At 45.0% G+C, this 20,479-nt stretch overlaps 1 protein-coding gene across 1 annotated transcript in view; it reads left to right on the forward strand.

Moving 5' to 3' along the window:
• PDXK (pyridoxal (pyridoxine, vitamin B6) kinase) overlaps positions 1 to 20,479 on the forward strand; it is a 68,874-nt gene that overhangs the window by 21,877 nt on the left and 26,518 nt on the right. Inside the window, exon 3 of the mRNA XM_015409811.1 lies at positions 13,184 to 13,288. Within this exon, the coding sequence (XP_015265297.1) occupies positions 13,184 to 13,288 (105 nt within the window). The remainder of the gene's footprint in view (positions 1 to 13,183; positions 13,289 to 20,479) is intronic.

Genomic DNA, 20,479 nt, shown 5'->3' on the forward strand with positions numbered 1-20,479 from the left:
GGCTATGAATTGATGCCATTGTGGAGAAACAATGCCAGACACCTTGCCCTTGTTGTGAGTGAGTGCCGGCGACGAAGGGATAAGATGTTCTTATATTGCCAATAAAATGAGGCCGTTGCTCACCAAGTTGCTGTATTGTGGCAGATTCCTTGTCTTCCCTGTCTTCAGAAAATTGTTAAGCATTTTTGCCATAACTTCCCCAAAATGGAAGACTGGCAGTTAAAAGTTCGCACAAAAAGCAACCCTTTCCTCTACCCCTTTCAGCTCTACTTATGATTGACTTGGTATCCAGGTGCCTATTTCTTTCTTTATCACATTTGCATCCTGCTCCTTCAATGAAGCAGAATTTATGAAACAATCCTGTTTTATCCTCACAACAATGCTGCAAAACAGGTTAGGCTGACAGTAGCTTGCCCAGGGTCACTCAGTAAGTCTCATGCCACTGTAGGCCATTTTTTCTCTTTTCACTATAACCAGCTGTCAATGGAAAGAATGTATCGTAGGGCATACATGAAGTTCACATGATTTTTGAAGAAATTGGTTAATTCTAACTCTTTTTTTCCCTTTTCCTTTTAATCTTGGCATTGACCCTCCCTGACCACCCATTAAACCACCTTCTTAGCAACAACCATTGTTTTCCTGAATCACGTTACCAAGTATTTCTGTTCTTACACTCATGTAAAGGAGGATGTTGCTATACCATTTATGAAGCTGAGGAAAATGTTCCTTTTAATCATCCTGAAATTCAGGGAGCGTTCTAAGCTGAAGCCCCCAAGGAGCTCTGTTGTTGCCTGGTAAAGAATATTTACTTTGTGATTATAGTGAGTGACTCACCTCCATACGACACTATGCTTCATGCACAGGATAAAAGGAGCTGTCATACAGCCTACGTAGATGCTCTTTTCTTGAAAGGGAGGAAAGGGGGGAAACAGTTCCAGTTTGTCACGCTCCCTAAGGTACAAGAATATATGTTGTTGTTGGGGCTTCATCTGAGGGGAATGGGGAAGAACCCTATAGTCTTCATGCCTGATCTGAAGGATTTTGTGCTTTTAACATGTATATAATGTATTTTGTCAGTTTGTTTCCTACACTTGAAAGTGCTGCAGAGCAAAGTCATTTTTCAGTTTCACATTAAGAGATAATATTGATCCAGTGTCTGAAGAGCCTCTTGAACTTCTCACTGCTGCTGATTATTATTATTATTATTGCCATTTGTGGCAGAACAGACCCACTCCATCTGGCCCTCCAAGGTGTCTAGCCACCATAAGCCATCCAAGTCTCCACGTAGCAATTTCCTGGTCTCCTGGCCTGCCTGACCCGTGGAGGGGTTTTCTCTCCCTCTTTTAGTACCATCGCCACCAATTGGCTGTTTTAGGAATTGCTTGCTGAGAGGGCCAGTGCTCTCTCAACTTTCCTCCCTGTTGCCATTCTAAGGCATCACCTAGTGCCTGCCATCTCCTGCTGCCTGGTAAATGGTTACCTCTGTTAGGAGAAAGAAAAACTTCTAAAAACTAATCGAATGTTTTGTATACCCCAGACCTCCAAAGTAAAACACATTTCTCCACACCATTGTGTGAAGCATTTGAAACTGAAGACACAAGTGTATGTTACAGTCAAAGACTGAGGCAAGGCAATGAATTAAGAGTAGATGCACCGAATGCTGCTTGCCTGTCCATACACTCATTTCTGTTCACCCCTTCCTGTCAGTCCTCTCCTTCTCAGTGTTTCACATTTGCCATTCATGTTCTCTTCCCATAACCTCTTACAAAACTCCCCCCTGCGCCCAAAAAAGGCGGCTAAGAAATCGGCTGGCAGAGCAGCTGGTGGCCAGGAAGCAAAAGGATGGTGCGGGAAGCCAAACAGGCCAGTGAGCCCACGTGGTGAGCCCATTGTGGCAGCGGGGCGGTTGGGAGGAGCCCCACAGGAGGAGTGCCGGCACCAAACCAGGGGCAAAGCCCAGGCCCTTGGGGAGGGATGGGGGTGGTAGGACTATGAGGGCAGGCTGACCCCCTACCACAAGGCCTCCAATAGCCACAGTTTCTTCTCCAGCTGCAACCAGCACAGGCCCCAGTCGTCCTGGCGCTGGGCCCATTCATAGCCCCACAGTTCCAGCCAGGCCTACCTGGATGTGGCCCATAATGGGAGGGCCTTGGACAACACCACAATGGCCTCAGGGCACTGAGGGCCAGGGGGTGGGGCGGTAGACCCAGGACAACCCACAGCAGAGCATGCAAGCCTGGAGTTGAGGGGAGGGCTCCAGGAGCTCCAGAAGGAAGAGAACCTGTCCCAACTCTGCCTCACAATCCTCTTCAGGCTCCAGGTCACCAGTCACCTGAAAGAGGTTTAGGGCTCCAGGGGCGTCTGGGCAGACTGAAATCTCAGAAGCATCTGAGGAAGAGGATGGGCAATCTGTAGTCAGCAGGTCCCGAGGACTAAGGCAGCCAGGGCCCTGTGAAATTTATTTATACCTTCGGCTTATATACCGCCCTGACCCCGAAGGGTTTCTGGGCGGTTTACATAGTGGTTCTAACCAACCAATTAACCTGACTAGGGCCACATTATCTACAGGGTGGGTAGACTGCCTACCAGCACCCCGGGCTAGTTGTCATCCGGCTTCCTTCCGCGGCTTCAGATATTGGCGTCCTGTTGCCCTTCCTGGAGCCGATCTTCCCCGAGCAGCTTCCTCCGGCAGGTCTCGTCTTGGCGCGTGGCTCTGTGTTGGCTGCAGTTCCGGCTACTGTCCACAGGTGGCTCCGCCGTGCTTTACCTCGGACTGGGCAGAAATAACATCCACCATCACTTCCTTGGGTGAGAATACAGAGAAAGAAGAAGGGGAATGGTCAGGGGATGAGACAGAGATCCAATCCACCTCTTCCAGACTTTTCCAAATTGAACATTTCCAAAGGCTGTTGAACAAAGTCATTTCCACATTGAACTACCAGATGGAAGTGGCAGAGAAACCTAGATCTTCAACTTCTGCAAATCTAGACACCAGAGACTTTAAGAAGCCGGTCAAGTTGCAGACCTTTTTGCCTTTTCCTGGTTTTTTATGTCATCATGAAAGCAGAGTGGGCTGTTCCTGGGGCGGAAACTCCCTATTCCCCCCCCCTGTTTATTTTCAATTTTCGTAAACAAAAAATTCCATATACATTTTGTATTTCAAATTAACAGAAAATCTTCCAGAGTTAACTTAACTCTTCATTCTTTCACTTTACTAACATTCTTAAACATTTTGTAGCCATATATACATTTTAGTCCAGTATTTATAAGAACATAACATAAGAACATAAGATATGCCAATTTTGGATCAGGCCAAAGGCCCATCCAGTCCAACACTCTGTATCACACAGTGCCCAGAAATACCAGTGCCATCAGGAGGTCCACCAGTGGGGCCAGGACATTAGAAGCCCTCCCACTGTTGACCCCCCCAAGCACCAAGATGACAGAGCATCACTTGCCCCAGAGTCCCTATCTATACCTTGTGGCTAATAGCCACTGATGGATCTCTGCTCCATATGCTTATCTAATTCCCTTTTGAAGCTGTCCATGCTTATAGCCGCCACCACTTCCTGTGGCAGTGAATTCCAAGTGTTAATCACTCTTTGGGTGAAGAAGTACTTCCTTTTATCCGTTCTAACCCGACCACTCAGCAATTTCATGGAGTGCCCACGAGTTCTTGTATTGTGAGAAAGGGAGAAAAGTACCTCTTTCTCTACCTGCTCTTTCCCATGCATAATCTTATAAACCTCAATCATGTCACCCCTCAGTTGTCGTTTTTCCAAGCTAAAGAGCCCTAAGCGCCTTAACCTTTCCTCATAGGGAAAGTGTTCCTTTTATTATTTGAGTTGCCCCTTTCTGCACTTTTCCCAATGCTGTAATATATTTTTAAGGTGTAGTGACCAGAACTGCACACAGTATTCCAAATGAGGTCGCACCATTGATTTATATAGGGGCATTATGATATTGGCTGATCTGTTTTCAATACCCTTCCTAATAATCCCCAGCATAGCATTGGCCTTCTTTATTGCAGTCACACACTGTCTCGACATTTTCAGTGAGTTATCTACTACAACTCCAAGATCTCTCTCTTGATCAGTCTCTGCCAGTTCAGACCCCATCAACGTGTATTTATATTTAGGATTTTTGGCTCCAGTGTGCATCACCTTGCACTTGGCCACATTGAACCCCATTTTCCATGTTGACGCCCACTTGCCCATCTTTGACAAATACCTTTGGAGTGCCTCACAATCCTCACTGATTTTCACCACCCTGAACAACTTCGTATCATCCGCAAATTTAGCCACTTCACTGCTTACTCCCAACTCCAAATCATTAATGAATAAGTTAAAAAGCAGTGGACCAAGTACTGATCCCTGTGGTACCCCACTGCTTACCCCCCTCCACTGAGAGAACTGCCCATTTATACTAACTCTCTTTCTATTAATTATCATATTCTTTTTCACTTTTACCTTGTATAATAAATGTTAATTTTTCCATTTCAGCAACTTCCATTACTTTATATATAAGTTAGTCTTTCATTGGTATATTTTCGTTTTTCCAGTACTTTGCGAATAGGATTCTGGCTGCTACTAGTATATGCATAATTAAATATATTTCATAATTCTTAAATACCTCAGGTAACATATTTAATAAAAACAATTTGTGGCTTAAAGTGTATATCTATTTCAAAAATCTCTTCTATCATTCCTTTTCCAATTTTCCATTTTTTTTTCTTTTTTACATACCCACCAAATATGGAAGTAAGTGCCTATATTTGCCTTACATTTCCAACACTTTACAGAAATATTTTTGTTGAGTCTTTTCGGTGTAATATACCACTTATACAACATCTTAACAATGTTTTCCTTAAAGTTTTTATGTATCTTAAATTTCTAGGCCAAAATTTCTCCCCCTCATCAAAATCTATATTTCGCCCAATACATCATTTGGGGCTTAACCCATTCATCTTGCATATTGTATTCCAATAGAAAATTATGCACTTTACCAATAACTTTTTCATTATTATTTATCCATACCTCATCTAACCCCGTAGATTTAGAGTAAAAATCCATGTTTTTATCTTTTGCCCATCTAGATTTAAGAGTTGTCTGTTGCCACCAATAAGGTTAATATCCTTTTTGTTTATCTCTTCTTCCATAATCAATATGCCTTTATCATCTAATAAATCAGAATATTTCCATCTACAATGCCTACCAAGCAATGTGGGTTTGGTAAATGCCTTGATAGGCGATCTCCATAGTGGAATCTTCTGATAGTGTTTGTATTTGAGTTCTTCCCAAACTCTAAATAAGACATCTCTAATTGTATGTTGTAAGAAATGGCTGAGTCTTGTGACTTTTTGGTACTATAAAAATGCATGCCACTCCTCCACTTGCAGCTGCTGGATGACATTGGGCAAGCCATAGTTCTGACAAGAGCTGTCCTTGAAAGGGCAGTTCTGGAAAGAGCTCTCTCAGCCCCACGTACCTCACAGGGTGTCTGTTGTGGGGAGGGGAAGGGAAAGGAGTTTGTAAACTGCTCTGAGACTCCGAGTGAAGGGCGGGATATAAATCCTCCTCCTCCTCCTCCTCCACCACCACCAAGCCTGGAAGTTGGATGGAAGATGGCTCCCTGCACTGACTTTGTAGATCTGTTCACCCGGATCTATGCCACCACAACACTGAGTCTGTGGTAATGCACTCTATGGATCTGCCCTTTGTTGACTCCAGTCCAGTCAGTACAAAATGCTGCAGTTTTTTAATTAGGAACTTAAATAGAGCATGCATTTTACACCCATTCTACAGTCATTGCACTGGCTGCCCATCGTTACTAGGTTCAATTCAAGGTACTGGCTATCACATACAAAGTCCTAGATAGCCTTAGGCTGCATTCAGACGGGCAGCTAATCCCGCCATTGGTCCGGCTCTAATTTGATCCTGATCTTTTTAATCTGGTGTTGCACAACCAAGCAGCTCCCCCGTGAATCCTCTTACCATGCGTGGACTCTGTGGTGGATTGTCTAGACGGCGTCCACCTGAAGGAGCCACGTGGTTAGGTGTTTTTTTTTTAAAAAAAAATACTGTTTGCACATGCACATCTGTAGTTCAACATGTACTTGTTTTTCCGTGCATGTGCAGAATTGAATGGTTAAAGCACCACCAGTGGTACCTCCCTCTAGGTACCATTTCATTTAACGCAGTTCATAAATTTCATGGGCCATTCAGAAACATGAAATTGTCCAGAATGTTTGAGCGGAGCTCTGCAGCTGTCACTTGTTTATGCGTTTATGCGCATATCGCTAAGAATTTTTTTAAATGGCAGCTGTTTGGGATGGTCTGGAGTCAGACGGGTGGATTGCGCACTGGAACGATCAGACAGGGGGGAATCTGCCGTTGGCCCGTCGGACTTTCACTGGTATCTTTAAAGTATGGCTCCTTGGTGGGGCTGAACGGGCTGATCACGGAAGCAGCACCTTTCCCAGAAGTCACTGTCTGATCATTCCCTTTAAATCTGCCAGGCACTCGTGTCTGGGTCGGATCTAAAGACCCATCTGATCGGGACCCTAGACTCTCATATCTGCAGGATCACTTTTCTTCCTATGTTCTACAAGGAAAGTTTCACTCATCTGTTGAGGGCCTTCTGCAGGTGCCACAGTTCAAATAGGCAAGATCAATGACCACCCATACATGCATTCTCTGTTGTAACCCTGACATTGTGGAATGGCCTGCTTAAGGAGGTCAGGAAGGCTCTCATGGGTAAATCATTCCACAATCTATATAAAATAATTGTTCAGGCAGGCATTTCTGTGAAGGTAATAGGCCTGTACTGTAGCTGAATGGGCTTAATGAAGGGAAAGGGTCTGTGAACTAAAGCCCTGTGCATTTGACATATGTTTAAGGTGTGTATTATGCTACTAGCACTGCATTATTTTCTACTAATTTAATACCGTTTTTTCTGCTTTGTATCTCTATTCGGTATCAAGTCTAATATCCTATACTTGTTCAAATTTCTGTAATCCTAGTCCTTGTACACTGTTTATTAGATATCTCGTCATATTAATTGCATCGAGTTAGATCCGTCACCCACTTTTAGTGAGAAAGGTGGACTATAAATACAGTAAATAAATAAATATATATATATATCCGAAATACATATAGTAAAAGTATTGCATTTTGTGTTAGAATCACTTTTTTCCTTGCTGTATTTGATATTTTTTCTATTTTGTAGAAAATGAGGGAATTATAAGAAAATGTTATAGTGCTGTATAGTTGTAGCTGTTGAAGAGTTATAGTGAGGGTTTTTAGCTCAGAATGTTTAGTGAATTTGATAAGAATGCTAAGTTTGATAAACAAAGTCCCTGTTGTACACTAGTTTCTGAGAAGTTGGTTGAATGCTGAATGCTAATTTATAAATCAATCATTAAATTAGTAGAGATGCTTCTGTAGTGCCATATGAGAGCGCTCAATGACATCAGATTAGCCTCATACCCATAGCAGTCAGAGGGATCAGTTTGCTTACTCATAGAGTTGAAAGGTGACATACATCTTTCTTAAAGTGTGGCACCCAGAACATGACATGGTACTACAGAGGATGTCTGATTAGTGCTGAGTACAGTGGATTTCTACTTCTGACTTTAGGGTTGCCAAGTCCCCCCGGGGGGAGGATTTCCCCCCGCTTTGGAGACCCGATTTCCGCCCCCGCGGAATCGGGCCCTGGGGGAAACCCCACCCCCGCGTGCACGTCACCTGGATGTGACGTCATGACGCCGGGCACGCTGGGGGCGGGGACACAGCCATTTGAGGGGAAAACATAGAGATTCCCCCTCAAATGGCTGTGGCCCTGCCCCCAGCGTGCCCGGTGTCATGACGTCACATCTGGGCGGCGCGCACACACACTCAGGACGCCAGGCAGGAGCCCCCCGCTGCCAGGTAAAAAAGATTTGGCAACCCTATCTGACTTGGATACTGTATTCCTATTAATACCATCTAAAATCACATTCAGAGGGCCAATAGTTCTTTAAACTTTATTTTGCTATGTTTCTTAATCTGTAGCAATAAAAGTTAACAAATTCTTATTTTTAAGTATATAATATGCAGGTTTGTTCTAAGAACTTGTATTCAGAAGTAAATCACATCTGAATGGAACAATGGTATATTTGCAGCCTCTGTTCTGTCCAAAGGGAATGTTGCTTTTTAAAAATTGTATTCTGGGTGAAAAATAGTGAAGGAAGGAAGCAGTGATATCTTGGTACTGCATAACTGCATTTCAATCACAAAAAGGCAGCTAAGCACCTGTTTAGCCTGGGGGTTGTTGTCAAAAGCATTATGAACACAGGATTTCATGAAATCAGTAGAGATACTCTCAGGGGTCATTTCGTAGAAAAAGAGGTGCAGGAGCATAACTTATTTGCATATGCCACACCCCCTGACATCACCGGAAGTGTGTCAGAAGGCAACACCCACCGCTCAGGCTCCACTGGACTGTTTTGGATTGCTAGCTATTGGGGGGGGGAACGTGCAGATCTGTCCTCGCAGAGGAGGGAGAGCTTGTACCTGAATAAAACTTGGTCTTAAAGGTGCCACTGGACTGTATTGGATTGCTAGCTATGGGGGGGGGGAATGCACAGATCTGCCCTCACAGAGGAGGGAGAGCTTCTACCTGAACGCTGGAGGGGGGGCTCTGCAAATTACCTGGCTGCTTCTTGCTCCTTGTGGCCCGACTGAGGGCTGCTGGGAGCAGGGGTGGGGCTTGTTGCATGTGCCCGCCCCCTGGGCTCTTTACTGCCGGAGCTCTGCTCCTGTGCGCTCCCACAGGAAATGACCCCTGGATACTCTACCCAGCTTTTAGTTGTTGAATAATTTTTAATAGAAGATTTAAGTAAGACATGAAACCCTATATGAGAAAGACAAACATATTCATTGTTTTAAAATGTTAACAGCATGAGAAAAGAATCTACCTTTGAGTAAACAGGGTTAACCTAGAGTTATGTAAAATTTTGAATTCCTTTCAAGCAAAATGAATTAGGTCAGTTTGTGCTGGTCAGAGTATGCGGTTTTCTTTCCGTTTGGTAGCTAACCCCACATATACATCCATGGTCACAGCACAAGATTCCAGTATGTTTCTAGAAATGGGAATTTTGTGCAAGTATATGTTTTGGTCTCAGTATCATATGTTCACAAAGCCATGGAAATTAGTCCAGAGAGTTATGGTAAATTTCTTTTTGGAATCTGTTGTTGCAGAGTTGGCTTTGAACAAAGACTGCTAGTTAAGTCAAACTCAGCTGGTCAAATGCCCGTGGATTGAGGAGAACTTAAAATGCAAAGGCTGAACTTCTCTTCCCTGAAATCAGTGCTAGAATATTTAAAACTTTGTTTCCCATGATAAAAGGTTAGTGTGTTGACCCACTTACTGCTTGCTCAGTACCTCCTGCTATTCATTCTGGGATACTGTGTCCTTGAATGCTCTGTGGCTGTTTTTCCCCCTTCCAAAGTACTCTGTTTATTCACTAAGCATTCTTGGCACCTATTGTATGCATATTGGAACTGTTACACTATCAGATCAGATATCAGAATGCAAATTTATGGAATGTGTTGCCAAAGTAACTGGGGGGGGTACACATTTGTGGCCTTTGCACATGCACCTCTTGACCCTGAGAAGGGACCATGTTTATATACAGATGCAGTCTTGGGCCATATTTCCAGAAGTAGGGGGGTGGGAGAGAAGAAGTCAGCATGGAACTGAACTGGGTTGGATCTTTACTGAAGACAAAAACAGAAAGGAAAGCAAGAAAGTAGGGCAGATTAAAAAGAAAGGAGGACCACACTTGCCATTACCATTATACATTTTTGATACAGCATCTGTTGTCACAATTTAGACTTTTAAAACATTCATGTCAGGAACACGTTACAAGATTTAAATGAAAGGCATTTAGTCCTTGAGTTACTTCAGTTACATCAGTGTGATTATTAGAGTGTTGGGCAGGGTGGGTGGGGGACCTGGGTTTAGATCCTCACTTTCCATTAAACTTGGTGACCTTTTGGACCAGTCGTTCTCTCTCAGCCTAACCTATTTCACAAGGCTTATAAAATATAGGAGGAGAAAGCCATGTATGTCATCCTAAGCTCCTTGAAGGAAGTGCAAGATAAAAATTCAATAATATTCAGTAATATTGGGAAAGTGTTCACATGGTTTGAGCTTTCATGGCCCTACAACGAAACGTTTGTGTGACTACTGCAGTTTATATCTGTGAGCCACCAATCTGAAGCAGTCACATAGGCTGTAACTGGAATTTCGATAACAAGGGGAAATCTCTACTACTTTAGCTCCTTGCCAGTGTTTCAGAGTCAGTTACAGGTGACCATTTGCCATAGGGCTGCCAGGTCCCCCGAGGAGGTGGGGGGTTTCCCACCGAAAGGACCCCCAACCCACCGGTCCGGATCCAGTTGACGGGAGGAACCCAACCCCCAAAGTGGCCAGATTGGGTTGACGCGCCCGGCATGATGACATCGCCCGGAAGTGATGTCATCATCCTGGGCATGTCTAGCAACCAGCCTGAAAACTCTACGGTACCATAAAGTTTTTAGGCTGATTGCTAGAGTGTCACCCGGCAACGTGCCCAGCGTGATGATGTCACTTCTGGGTGATGTCATCCTGGAAAGCGTGCAGGACTCCCTCCCTATTATAAAGGTAGGACTTGGCAACCCTAATTTGCCAAGTGGTGAGAAGCATCTTACCACTTCTGTATCTGATCAGGAATCTGGAGAGGTAAGACTTTAGGGTTGCCAACTCTGGGTTGGGAAATTCCTGGTGATTTGGGGGTGGAGCCTGGAGAGGGCAGGGACCTCAGTGGAATGTAATGCCATAGAGACCATCCAAAACATCCATTTTCTCCAGGAGTCTGGGAGATCTCCAGGCCCCACCTGGTGGCCAGTACCCTGAGAGAATTGGTAAAATTCTCCAGATTGCTTGGTAGGGCAGTAAAGACGGCCATATTACCAAGTGCACTGTGGCAAATTACTGCTTGGTAAATGGTCCTCTGTGTTAATTCCTGCATTTGGACTTGTTCTGAAAGACCCCTGAATAAGTGGGTTGTAGAACTGAAAGAGGCAGTACAAAGGCAGTTTTGAGCTCCTGGCATATGTAGTTTCTGCTGGGAGCTCATAGATAATTTGTTCCTGAAATGTTCCATTTAGATCACTGCTTGCTTCAGACTGAGATATAAGCATTGTATCAGACTCCTATATAAGCATTATAGCATGGATTGGCTCAACATGAATAAAGAAAGGAACATACCAGTTGCAGAAAGTCACACCACAAGGTTCAGATTTACTTAAACTCATCCTACCTCTCTGCACATACCATAAAAAGAAGTGTGTGTGCATGTGTGAATTCAAGTGAGCTTGTGTGTTACTTATTTAAATTATTTTTTAAATTTAAAACATTTTTATGCTGCCTTTTACCCGTTCAGGATCCTCAAGGCTTGCTAGCGTGTACATAGTGTTTTTTGCTTGTTCAAAGGCTTCATGTGTATTATCTCAGCAATCCTTACATTGTATTTATTCCTCCCATTATGCAGAGGTGAAGACACTAAGGGATAGGAGTTTGTCAAAGACCACTTAGTGAATCTAGGATTTCTTAGATTTGTCACCATTAGGGGTGTGCGCTCTGTATATACAGGGCCAAAGAAATACCCAACAAAAATCCTATTGGTGTCAGGTATTTATTCAGCCAAATACAGATAAGACAATCTGGTTTGGCTACCAAAATAGCCACGCTTAGCATTTAAAAATTTAAATGCCTTCTGTTCACTCGCCGAGTCATACCGGTGTGGTGGCGTGACTCAGCAAGTGAACTTAAGGCATTTAAACTTTAAATGTGCTCTGTTCACGCACCGAGTCATGCTGCTGCCACAGCATGACTCAATGAGTAAACCAAACATTTATTTATTTATCAAATTCGACTTTGAAGCCTCCTTCCCCTGAAAAAACAGGGCTCAGGGCAGCAAACAACAGCGATAAAAATACACTTTATAAAAGTTTGAATTAAAATAATACATAAAATACATTTCAGAGCAACCTAAGTCAGTCTGATGGCGATAATTCCTGGAAAAATTATTGCCTCATAGAGGAGGGAGGTGGGGGAAAAGAAAGGAGTGCCAGATTAGAGGACCGTCGCTGCCCTCAACCAAACGCCTGGCAGAACATCCCTACCTTACATGCTCTGCAAACGGCAACAAGTCCCGCAGGGCATGGATGTTATTTGGCGGAGAGTTCCACCAAGTAGGGGCCAGGGAACAAAAAGCTTAAATGCCTATTGAACTCACCAAGTTGCACCACTGCCACAGCACAACTCGGCAAGTGAAATTCTCCATTATACCCTAGGGGACGGTCCCCATAGGGTATAATGGAGCCGAATAAAGTCAGGTTTCCCAAGTATTTACCCAAATACCAATACAATACCAGTACTGTTTTTTGGGAATATTCAGAAATATTTGGGTCCAATACACCCAAATCGGGAGGGGGGACATATTTTTTTTTGTACACCCCTAGTCACCATATTCTTACATCACTCTAGGAAATTAGGCTTTCAGAAAAGTATCCTATCCTTGATTCTTTGCTAATCTAGTGAGTCTGCTGGTACTACATGCATTATCCCCTGATTCTGTTCCTTAAAAAGTAGGGTCTCAAAACTTGTATGTGCTTCCAAGCCATGTCATCATGCCCTGTGTGCATACAAATAATTTCTGGCTGATGATTGTGCTCCCTAATGTCCATATGTTTTGCTCACTGATGATCCCTTCCCAATATTGTAATGGCTTTCTTTACGTGAAACTACACATTATACATGAGATCCATGTCTGTATCTTCTGGCATTTTTTTTTTAAGGCTTCTGAGCAGCCACAACTGAAATGGAGTCCTGAAGCAGAGGGGTACCTGCCTTTTTTTTTTCTAGTGCTGCTAGTAGCTCCTTCAAGGATTGCCTGGCATGGAGGGAAAGGGCTAACTTCCTCTTCTCCCAACATGATCTCAGTCTAATTTGGGACCTGACATCCCCCCCCCCCAGTTTTGAAGCTATTAAAAATGCTAGAAGATCCAATCATGGATGTCCTACATAATATATAGTTTGACTCTAAATGATAAAGCCATTCACATTTGTTGTTGTTTTTGTTTCCACCCCCCTTCAGGTTATGACCACTGGAAGGGGCAGGTGCTAAATTCGGATGAACTTCATGAACTGTATGAAGGATTGAAGCTGAACAATGTAAATAAGTATGACTATGTACTTACGGGTATGTATAAGTCTTTGTTTCTTTGAGAATGACCCTGTGCATCCTAATGAGCCTGAAATATCTCTGCTGAAGTAGAATTAATTTTAGGTCAACACTTAATTCTGGAAAGGCTGGGAGAATTGGCACTGGGGTTGGTGAGGGGGGAATTACATGGTCATGCAACCATATTTCTTAACCATGGTTAAATGATCACCTAGTATTTTGCCAACTCTTGCTGTGGAAGAAGCATTTTTAAGAAGAAACTCTACAGAAATTTTATGATGCACAGGTTTGCTCCCAGCCAGTATACCCAGTCTGACTTTTTAATAGATGATTAACAGAGTTCCACTTCATTGCATACAGTACATTTGGTTTTAATTTCATTTTCTGTGTTCCGTACTGCAGTGAATAAGCTGCTTCTAAAGCTTGCTGGATGAAATTGATTGCCATATTGATTTATGTGACTTCCACAAGAAAGGAGGTGTTTTTAAAGCCAGAGATAACGGGAAAGTGTAATGATTTGGGTCCAGAATTATAACCCATAAAGGCAACTCTGGCATGAAGGGTATTGCACAGCTGACAAATATTTTTTCCCCTTTGGTTTCCATGGAGTTCTTGGAGGTAAAGAAGGTATTTAATAACAAAGTGAATGAGATTGCATTGGCAAAGTAATTAATTTTCAACATAAACTGATTCCAGTTCTTCCAAAGATATTTCTGATTTTTTTTCCCCTTCAGGCAAAGGTTAATTTGCAAAAGGACAGAATGGCTTCACTAAAGCTGGATGGGTGACAGCTTTCTTTTCTCCTAATGTAGTTAGCCAGCTAAGAGATTGTCTATATAGTATTATTTTATCAAGGCACACACGCGCGCAGACACACACAAACATGCTGTAGTGGCAGGGTTGTTTTTTTTGAGCCCCCGGAGGGGATTTTTTATTATTTTTTTGTCCAAACTACAAAAACTATCACAGAAAAGGGGAAGGGGGACTACATATATGGGACAAAGTATAGAAACCCACTACTGACTAAAAACCCAAGAGAGGAGATCCTCACTAGCTTCTTGGGTCACTAGGATCTTGGGTCAGTCACAAGCTCTGGCACAGCTGTCCTTGAAAAAGAGCAGTTTGTGTCAGAGTTCTCTCAGCCCCACCCACCTCACAGGATGTCTGTTGTGGGCAGGGGAAGGGAAAGGAGTTTGTAAGCCACTCTGAGACTCCAAGTGAAGGGCGGGGTATAAATCCAATCTCTTCTTCTTCTTCTTCTTCTTTACATCAAATCTTCACTTCATTTAGATCAATATAAACTGAGTCAGACATTTAAGTACTCTTTCCTTTTCATTAGCTCTTAAAACCTAACTGTCTAAGAACAGTACCCCCAATCATCCCCATTCACAGTTCTCAAAGGCACAATTCAGAGTCTTTCAGCCTTTACTTCTCTTTTCCTCATCTTTTCCGCAACTTATAAGAATTTTTTGGGGCGGCTGCCCCTTGCTCCGTCAGAAAGTCCTCTCCGGAAGAACCCGAGTCCAGCTCGCCACTAGACTTGCTGTCCTCTTCTTCTTTCCCGTCCTCTGGTCTTCCCAGCTGAGCCCTTAGGAATTCTTGAGCTTTCAGAACAGAGTCAATCTTTTCTTTCTTGTCCTTAATCTTGAAAGTGACACATTCTGGAAATAGCCATTTATATCCAATTGCATTTGTCTGAAGGAAAAGCACAAGCTCTTTGTACTTCTTTCTCCGTTGTCTTGCTTCAAATGGAATATCTTTTAGCGTTCTGATAGTATTTTCCCCCACTTTCAGGGGTACTCCAGAAACTGCTTTCAGGATTGCATCCCTCACATGCCTCTTCGAGAATCTTACAACAATTTCCCTAGGCAGATTATTTTTCTTTATATAGCCTGAATATAATCGATAGACCACATCCATATTGCTCTGCAACCCTTCTGCCTTCATTTCTATCACCGGGGCTAGCAGTTCACTCATGACTTCTTTAAGATTCTCCCCCGATTTTTCTGGCATGCCCTGGAAGTGAAGAATCATATTGGCCTTTTCCATTTGCACTTGTAACAGTTGATCTTCCATGGAGATTTGTTTTCTTTCCAGCTTTTGCACTTTTTTCTTCACCTTCTGTGTAGTTGCAGCCACTTCCTTTACCTTCTCAGTATCTTGCTTCATTATTTGCAGGATATCATTTATCTGAGTTTGTTGAACAGTAATACTTTGAGTTACTATGGACATCTGTTCCTTGAAGTAATTCAGCTGTTCCAGCAGAGGACGCATATACTCTGCTATAGACTTAGCCACGTCACTGGTAGCTTCCAGTTTCGGGCTGTCTGAGCCTTTCGCTTTCAAAAGTTTTTCTCTGTCCTTTTTCCCCGCCATCTTTATCTTTTGTTTACTTTTGCAACTTTTTTACAAGTCTCTGAATGTGTGCTTGACCGCTTAGATTCGCTTTGGTAAGTACTTCTCGACAGTTTTCTTCGCATTTTCTTCCGCTCCCCCCCCTCAATTGCTCATAAATTCTTGGACATGGGAGGCGTTGCTCCCACGCTCGCCTTTTCCCGTTCGGTGGGGTGGGGTGGGGAGCTATCTTTTTCCCTTTAAAAACGCTTTAAAACTGACTCACGTTCATAATTGGTCGTTCGACCTCGCTTTCAACTTTCATTTCTGCTGCTCGATCGCCCACACTTGCCCCGGTCAGCGTCACTAAATCCATTCGGTCTCACAGCATGGAGAACCATCGGAACAAAGAGGTGCCTCAATTCTCCAGCATTCCTGTTAGCGTATGAAGCGTCTAGTAATCGCACATACTAGGTTGCTAGTGCTGACTATTCACAGTAGATTTATTTACACAGATATACACACAGTCTCTTTGCACTCTGAGACTCAAATCGCTGTACAATCCGACAGAGTGCTCCACAGCAAGGCATTCACCAGAGTGAACGTCTCTACAAGTACTGTACACAATATATACACATCCAGCACCAATCAGGGTCCAGTGCTGACTCATGGTGACATCATTTGGCTGATGCATCTTAGATGCAATCTAGACCTCGTGACATGATCATATGACTCCTTCTGCTATCAACCAGATCAAGATGATCTACACCATTTTACCTTATAGGCTGTCATCTTGTTCCCATACATGATAGTATGCTGACAATTCCGCCCTCAAAGAGGCAACCTCTTAAAAGTTCCATGGCCAGAGTCCCTTCCCTGGGTCTCTGGGGGGGTAAGCGAGCCTGCGCACCCCCTCCTTCAGCTGGAGCGCAGCTTCACCCCCAGGAGCGTCCTGGAGGTGAGTCTGCTAGCGTGCCGCCATAAACCGGAAGTCTGTAGTGGCAATTTTTAATTGGAAGTCAGAGGAATCAGAAGTCCTAAAAACTCAGAACCAGAAAAGTCCTAAAAAAAGCTTGTATAGATACACGAACATGATCTAGAAAATATCAATCTAGATATTGTAAGACAGATGAAGCTGCTCTGTATCTCTCTGTTCTCTCCCCCCCCCTCCCCCCCGGTCTCAGCATGAGGTAAAAGCAGAGAGAGAGAGCAGGCGCTGCCATGATGTTACAGCTTGTTGCTTGTTAGACTTTGTTAGGAAAAGAAAACAGAGAGAGACTGAGTGGCAGCAACTCTGTATCTGTAATAGCATTTAGGTTGGGCCTAAGAGTAGTTTGGGAAACAATTTACTACAATTCTAGACTTAGAGGAATTGGAATCTGACTTTATTTATTTACTGGGAATAAGGCCCATGGTGGAAATAAATACAACGAGCTCTAGAAAGAGGCTCTGGGTGGATGCCCTGGCCTTGGGCACTCAGCATCAATTTGCTGTGGTGACCTCAGCAAGGAATAAGGACACAGAGCTTACTGTTTTCTCCAGGGAATGTGATCTCTGCCATTTGAAGAGCAGTTGTAATTCTGACCAGGGCTGGCCTGAGGTTTTTTTGCGTACTAGGCGAGGCTAGCTTGTGGCGCTCCTCCCCAGGTGAGGCTGCCTTGTGGCACCTTCCCAATCTGGCAGGGACGCAGATGTACTCTCCAGTCAGAGTTCGGGGCGGATAAGGAGCGACGTTTAAAGCTGGTTTCAGTCCAGAACACTTCGCTCCGGGCAGTGTTCCGCGGTTGTAGTTGGCACCTTCAGGGCGAAGAGAGTCGGCTTGAAATCGGGGCGCAACTCGGGGTGGTGAACCAGTGGCAGTTCTGCCGTCCACCTCTCCTCCGCATGTGTACTCCACCCACATACACGCTTTTGAGAGGGGGGTCAAGAGCGACCCAGGAGAGCTCCTGCCCTGCCGTGGACTGGGCTCGCCGTTCAGGCGCCGCTGGATTCTGGGCTTGAGGGGGCATCTCCGGGTAGGAACCTGGGGGCTTGAGGGGGCATCTCCGGGTAGGAACCTGGGGGCGTCCTCTCTCCTGGGCAGGGCTGTCGCAATCTTCCCTGCCATTGCTCAGAGGAGGGGGGGGGGGGAGCCCTGCTGGGAGCTCAGGCAACTCCCGCAGGGCAGGGCGGCAGGTTTCCAGGAAGCCTCCTGGTGAATGCTCGTATGTCAGTCCTTTCCTGCAAAGGGACCCAGAAGTACCTCATGCCTGGGAAGGAGTGTTCCCAAGGCGGCCGCGGGTGCTCTGCAGCAACTAGGCAGTGCTGAGGTGAGTCCAGCCACCCCTCAGAGGCTGACCAGAGTCTCTGATCAGAAGCCTGACACACACCCTGCCGCCAGTCTCTAAGGGGCGACCCGACTCAAACCCGGCTGGTCAAGAAGGACCTGGCAGCTCAGCAGTGAACTCGTGGCCATTCTGCGCAAGCCCTGAGGAGGGGTGGAAGAGCAAAGCAGAATGTTCCTCCTCTTCCTACCAATTGCGAGTCTTTCCAAAGGGCAAGGGGCCCTGCTCAGAAACAGCCGCCACTTGGTGCCCCAAGGAGCAGACCCAGAACCAACGGCATTCTGGAAACATTATGCCAATCTTCTTTGCCGCCTTCTCAGAGAACAAGAGTTGAATTTTGCCAAGCAGGTTTTTACACACGGTGTTGTTGCTTTACCAGCACCTTATTGGAGAGGAAACAGGAGACCCAGTCTGGAGCAGGTGCCCAGAAAGCCATGCTGGGGGCAGGTGGGTGGCGGCAGGGGCCTCGCTGCGCCCCTCAGAGATCTGCGCTCTAGGCCGTCGCCCTAGTTGACCTAGTGGAAGAGCTGGACCTGATTCTGAGTGATCTCTAGCCCTCTCCTTGAGATTGGCAACAGTGGTTCCCCAAGAGGAAACAGCTGGTTTGGAGGGTAGAGTCTATGCCATTGTACCTGTCTGAGGACCCACACCCCCTCAAACCCCACACTCTCTAGGCGCCACCCTCAGATCTCCAGGAATTTCCCAACTTGGAGGTGGCAACCCTATCTCCTTCCCAGCCAACCATTGTTGTACCTTTATCTGATCCTCTGACCTCAGCTTTCCATCCCTCCCAACCTGGAGCCTCTACCTAGGAAAAGTACAGTCTTTTTCCTCAGTGGGGACCAAAGCAGCTCACATCAATCTCCTCTCCCCCTTTTGATCTACACAACAACCCTTTGAGGTAGGTTAGGCTGAAAGTCTGTGAGTGGTCTGAGATCACTCAATCAGCTTCCACAGGAAGAACCTAGGTCTGGCAGACCCTGCTGTGAAGCACTAATGGCTACGTCACACTGGATGTCATGTAGGGGCCACCTCAGCGGGGTATAATGACACAGAGTCCCCCATTTTCTCCAGGGGAACTGATCTCTGCCATCTCCAGGGGAGTGATCTCCAGCCCTCACCTGGAGATTGTCAACAGTGGTTCCCCAGGAGGAAATGGCTGGTTTGTAGGTTGGACTCTATGGCATTGTATCTGTCTGAGCTTCCACCCCTCAAATCTTCAGGAATTTCAAAACCTTGAATTGGCAACCCTATCTCTTTCCCATCCAACCATCAACCTACCTTTATCTGCCCCTCTGACATCTCCCCACCACCACCTGCAGCCTCTACCTCAGAAAAGTACAGTCTTTCTCCAAAGTGGGGACTTAGCAGGAGGGGACCCAAGCCACCTCAGCAGGGTATAATGACACAGAGTCGCCCATTTTATCCAGGGGAACTGATCTCTACCGTCTGGAGAGTCGCTGTAATTCTGAGTGATCTCCAGCCCTCACCTGGAGAATGGCAGCAACAGTTCTCCAGGAGAAAATAACTGCTTTGGAGGGTGGACTCTGTGGCATTCTATTCAGCTGAAGTCTCTCCCCTCCCCAAACCCTGGCTTCCATAGACTCCATTACAGAATCTCCAGGAATTTCCCAACCTTGAACTGGCAACCCTAGTCAGGACTGGCCCCAATGAGTTCCCCACAAAGGTCTGGAAAGGGCCTCCTGGCTTTGCCTTTTTACTGACAGAACCAAGCATGGTTGCCTAGCAACAGTCACTGAGGGAAAAGTTAGTCCGACAAGAGCCAAGCAGGAGAAGTGTCTTCATCAGCAGAGATAGCCTGGCAGTTTATTCTGACAGGAAACAGTGGCTGAGGCGGCAGTGGGTGGGGAAGAGGAGCAGACCCAGACCCCAGCCAGTGGCATGCAAGTACTCTTGATTGGTGGTTGATGGGCCAATGGCTGACAGAGCACACAGCACAGCAAGTGGGAGAGCTGGAAAGTGCCAACATGTTAGGGCAATTATATATATCAGATTTAATGTGTTTCTTATCCCTCCCTTAGTAGGGACCCAAAGCACCTTAAGGAAATTCAGCTACAATTTAAATAAGCAAAAACTCAGTGTAAAGAACAAGCAAAACAAACAAAATGAAAGGTACATTAAAAGCCCTGGGCTGGGGACCATTAGATTAGTCCATCAAGCTCAAGGGCACTGGCCAAGGGCTCTTTGGCTTGCACCCAAAGCCTCTTCAGTTGTGGCCAGGCTTTAAATACCTGCAGCAGGACAGGGAAAAATTCAGGGTGGATGTTGCAAGCTAACAACCATCTTCCCACAGTTTTCTTTCCTGCTGCATATAAATTAGTTACTAAAATAATCTACTAAAGTAATGAATAACTTCGGAGAACAGTGTGTAAGGTTCACTCCTCTATAATTAGTTTGTTACAGGGCAAAGTTTTGTTTCACCCAGTTGGACCAATTAGAGGACAACACTATTGCAGAACTGACTTTTCCTTCCTTCCTTCCTTCCTTCCTTCCTTCCTTCCTTCCTTCCTTCCTTCCTTCCTTCCTTCCT

This window comes from Gekko japonicus, unplaced genomic scaffold (assembly GCF_001447785.1).
Source record: "Gekko japonicus isolate JY-2015 unplaced genomic scaffold, Gekko_japonicus_V1.1 scaffold4, whole genome shotgun sequence".
Taxonomy (NCBI): Eukaryota; Metazoa; Chordata; class Lepidosauria; order Squamata; family Gekkonidae; genus Gekko; species Gekko japonicus.